This window comes from Notothenia coriiceps, unplaced genomic scaffold, assembly GCF_000735185.1.
Source record: "Notothenia coriiceps isolate Sejong01 unplaced genomic scaffold, NC01 NC01_scaffold00002285, whole genome shotgun sequence".
Lineage (NCBI taxonomy): Eukaryota > Metazoa > Chordata > Actinopteri > Perciformes > Nototheniidae > Notothenia > Notothenia coriiceps.
In genome coordinates, this window is record NW_011334986.1 from 1 (window position 1) to 3,651 (window position 3,651).

Genomic DNA, 3,651 nt, shown 5'->3' on the forward strand with positions numbered 1-3,651 from the left:
CTCATCAGAAGCCAACTCAACTCAACTTTATTTATAAAGCCCTTTTCAAAACAGCCGGAGCTGAAACAAAGTGCTGTACACGCCATAAAAAAACAAAAACAAAACAACAATAACAATAAATAACAATATAAAAACAACAAAACCAATGAAGCATATAAAAACAAACAGAAACAGAGTCTCATGCTGGGTTAAAAGCCAAGGAATAAAAATGGTTTTTTAGGCGAGTTTTAAAAATGGACAGTGAAGGGGCTTGTCTAATGGTCAATGGGAGGCCATTCCACAGTTTGGGACCGGCAGCGGAAAAGGCTCTATCCCCTCTGAGCTTCCGTTTAGACCTCGGTACCTCCAGGAGCAGCTGATCAGCTGACCTGAGGCACCGGGCAGGAGAGTAAGGATGGAGCAGCTCTGAGAGGTACGGCGGGGCGAGACCGTTAAAAGATTTAAAAACAAATAAAATAATCTTAAAATGGACTCTAAAATGCACAGGCAGCCAGTGGAGGGAGGCTAAAATGGGAGTAATGTGCTCCCTCTTACGTGTTCCAGTTAGAAGGCGTGCGGCAGCATTTTGGACTAACTGGAGACGTGCGAGGGAGGACTGGCTGACTCCAAAATACAGTGCATTACAGTAATCCAGCCGAGATGTAATAAAGGCATGGATTACTATTTCAAAGTGCTTGTGTCCAAGGAAGGGCTTCACCTTTGCCAGCTGCCTAAGATAAATGTAGTGGAGTAAAAGTTCCAACATTTGCTTCAAAGATTTGGTAGGTATAAAGTACCATAAACTGATAATACTTTGGTAAAAGTAAACAAAATGTGTACTTTATACAGGACTTGAAGAAATGTACTTTGTACCACTGTACCTAATACATAAAACATATCATAGAGTAAGCAAATAAAATGACAAACATTAAAGGTAAAACAATTTCACAAATGTTAAAATGATGTTAAAGGGTGGATATGTTCAGGTGTAGTCTGTAATGACTGCAAAAACAACAAGCACAATATGTATACTTATTAAAATAAAGAAACCATTTTAAAACATTGTTGTTTAACAGATAGAAGAAACTTTTTTTTGGTTTTTAGCGAAGAACCACTTTCATACTGTTCATTTTCTAACTTGTACCTCACCATAAACACCATACCACAGATGATCTGAACTAAAACATGATGAAGCACACAAGCCATTGGTGCCAGGCTACTCCATCAGTAACTGTCGGAGTCAAACCCAGCAGTACGAACCCTCTCCAAATCAGAAGAGGACTCCGTCTCAAAAGAACCAACGACCATGACGGCCAGGGCCCGCTGGGGAAAAGCCAGCCCAGCCAGCGGCGGGATGCCAACGTGGTCATACCCCCAACTATTGTCATCCAACGGCAGGAAATGGCCTCTTTTTTTAGACTTCTTGGTAAATTAGCAGCCCAAATAAAAAACATATATTATTAATTCAGTGTTTTACTTTTAAACTGGAAATAATTAAGAATTGTAGGCATTTCGTATTGTTTTTCATTTTCAATTTTTTTCATTTTTTATATTAAAAAGATTATGATTTTTTTTTTACAGATGACAACGTGATCCATGACTTTCTGTTTATGGACTGTTGCTGTAAAATGGCTGACAAGGTACATTCTCATGTAAAAAAGTGTAAAAGTGACAAAATATCTGTATAGCTTTTAAGAGGCTTACAATTAACTGCCTACAACTTTTCTCCCTAATTCCTCAGTACCTTCTAGCCATGACATTTGTGTACTTCAAACGGGCTCACTTTACCATTCCTGAATACACCAGGAAGAATTTTTTCATTGCACTGTAAGTGTCAAAAGAAAAACCAACACAATTAGTTTTTGTTATTCTCATATAAAAGTGAACACGCTCACATGCTCCTTCTCTAGGTATCTTGCCAACACCATGGAGGAGGATGAAGAGGAGAGTAAATATGAGATTTTTCCATGGGCGCTGGGCAAGAACTGGAGGAAGCAGTTTCCTCGCTTCCTCAAGCAGCGAGACAAGCTGTGGGCTCGCGTGGAGTACAGAGCTGCCGTCAGCAGGCGCTGCTGCGAAGAGGTACACCAGTGTAATTGCCTGAGGAGAATGATAGATGGGCTTTCTCCGGGAATCTTTCAAGGGTCTTGTTTTTGCTGTGCAGTGCCATTTGTATAGCTTTGGTTTAAAGCCAGAAGCTCAATCTCAGTTTTTTCTGATGGAGTTGTATTTATGTTTTTGTGTCTCCCCATCTTTGTCCTTCAGGTGATGGCCATCGTGTCTGCTCACTGTGTGTGGAAGCGCGAGCGGTCAGAGCACCACAGCGGGGCCCAGCGGCAGTACGGGGACCGAGGCCTGACCCGGATCCCCCGCGGGCCCTCCTCCTCCCCGTTCTCCTGTGCCCTCTGTGACCGCAGCGCCAGGTTAGATCCAGGCCCAGGAGCCTCTTCTCCTTTCAAAGCGTCTTCTGCACAGTCCCCAAAGCCCGCCTTATCACACCCATTCACCATGGCTCTGAGTCTGGAGATCACCCCCCCCAGGGCGGCCGGCTCTCGCAGGAAGGCGATGGAGACGAAGGTCCAGGCGCAGCATTCCTTCTGCTGCTGTGCGGAGGAGGTTCCCAGTAGGTATTTATTTTCCCGAAAAGTGAAATGATAAGATAAACTAAAGCTAACCTGTTAAGCCCCAAGGTCCCCACCGGCGGATTTATTTTCAGGACACTGTTTCTCAGGGGATCTTAATATTTAAGAACCTATTAATGTGTTATACCAGATTAACGGAAATAATCTCAGCTAACTGACGATATAAACCATTTTTACCAAAACAAAACACAAGTCTCATAAGAAGCATCTAAATGACCCCTGAGCGAAAAATGCTAACGGACATTGGCACAGAACTCAAGATGAAAGTACCCTTATTACTTATCGTAGCTGCACATACAAGATATCCGATTAAAGCTGAGGTTCCACAGATTATTTAGGTATATAGTATCATCACTGAGTGATCCGAATTTGCGACAGGGGAAGCAAAGACAGACATCACAACACGTACCTTTACGTAGCTTCTAGGGAGATCGTCTCACCGTAGCTGTTAATCTGATCAAAAGACGTGTTCAATGGCATTAAAACGACAAAAAACGCGGCTGAATCGGTTAATGTTTAGGTTGATAAAGTTCCTGGGCAATAATTTGAATTATTTATAATCCATAATTCCATTTTTATGTAAAAATCGCAGAGCAAAAGTTAGCTGCTAATGGTAGCCACCAGAGTGGCTGCTGCTTCCGGTCTTGGCTATGCGGCAGTATAATACACACACATGACCAAATAATAATACACACACATGACCAAATAAGGACTATGTGGAAGTTCCCCTCGATTCCATTGGCTCTGATGGTTAGAAAGAGATGTCACATGTCAAAATCCAGCAGGGGGGCCAGAGATATGAAAAATCCACCCAAATGGCCCCAGAAAAGTTTTTTTTTGCTAAATCTGTCTAAAAATGTCAAATATCACTTGTTTTGCATCAATCTTGATACAGGGTACTTATTATATGTTGTACTTTGGATTCCTAAAGCCTTTAGTCTACTAACCCATCATCCAAGGTTAGTTTTCACTATAAGTACAAAATATCTTTTGGACGGACACTATAATTTCAAGTGTTTTACCATGTTCA

At 41.9% G+C, this 3,651-nt stretch overlaps 1 protein-coding gene across 1 annotated transcript; it reads left to right on the plus strand.

Annotated features, from left to right (window-relative positions):
* The first annotated feature begins 1,148 nt into the window (after positions 1–1,148).
* Positions 1,149–2,634, plus strand: spdya (speedy/RINGO cell cycle regulator family member A). Its single transcript, XM_010796329.1, has 5 exons — positions 1,149–1,405; positions 1,561–1,619; positions 1,721–1,806; positions 1,890–2,061; positions 2,245–2,634. The coding sequence occupies exons 1-5, from the start codon at positions 1,165–1,167 to the stop codon at positions 2,632–2,634; spliced, it is 948 nt and encodes a 315-aa protein (XP_010794631.1). The 5' UTR covers positions 1,149–1,164.
* Positions 2,635–3,651: the final 1,017 nt, after the last annotated feature.

Coding starts and splice junctions, on each gene's coding strand:
- spdya (XM_010796329.1), top strand. CDS start 1,165: ATGATGAAGCACACAAGCCATTGGTGCCAGGCTACTCCATCAGTAACT. Junction 1,807..1,889: donor AAGAATTTTTTCATTGCACT/GTAAGTGTCAAA, acceptor CTCCTTCTCTAG/GTATCTTGCCAACACCATGG. Junction 2,062..2,244: donor GCAGGCGCTGCTGCGAAGAG/GTACACCAGTGT, acceptor TTTGTCCTTCAG/GTGATGGCCATCGTGTCTGC.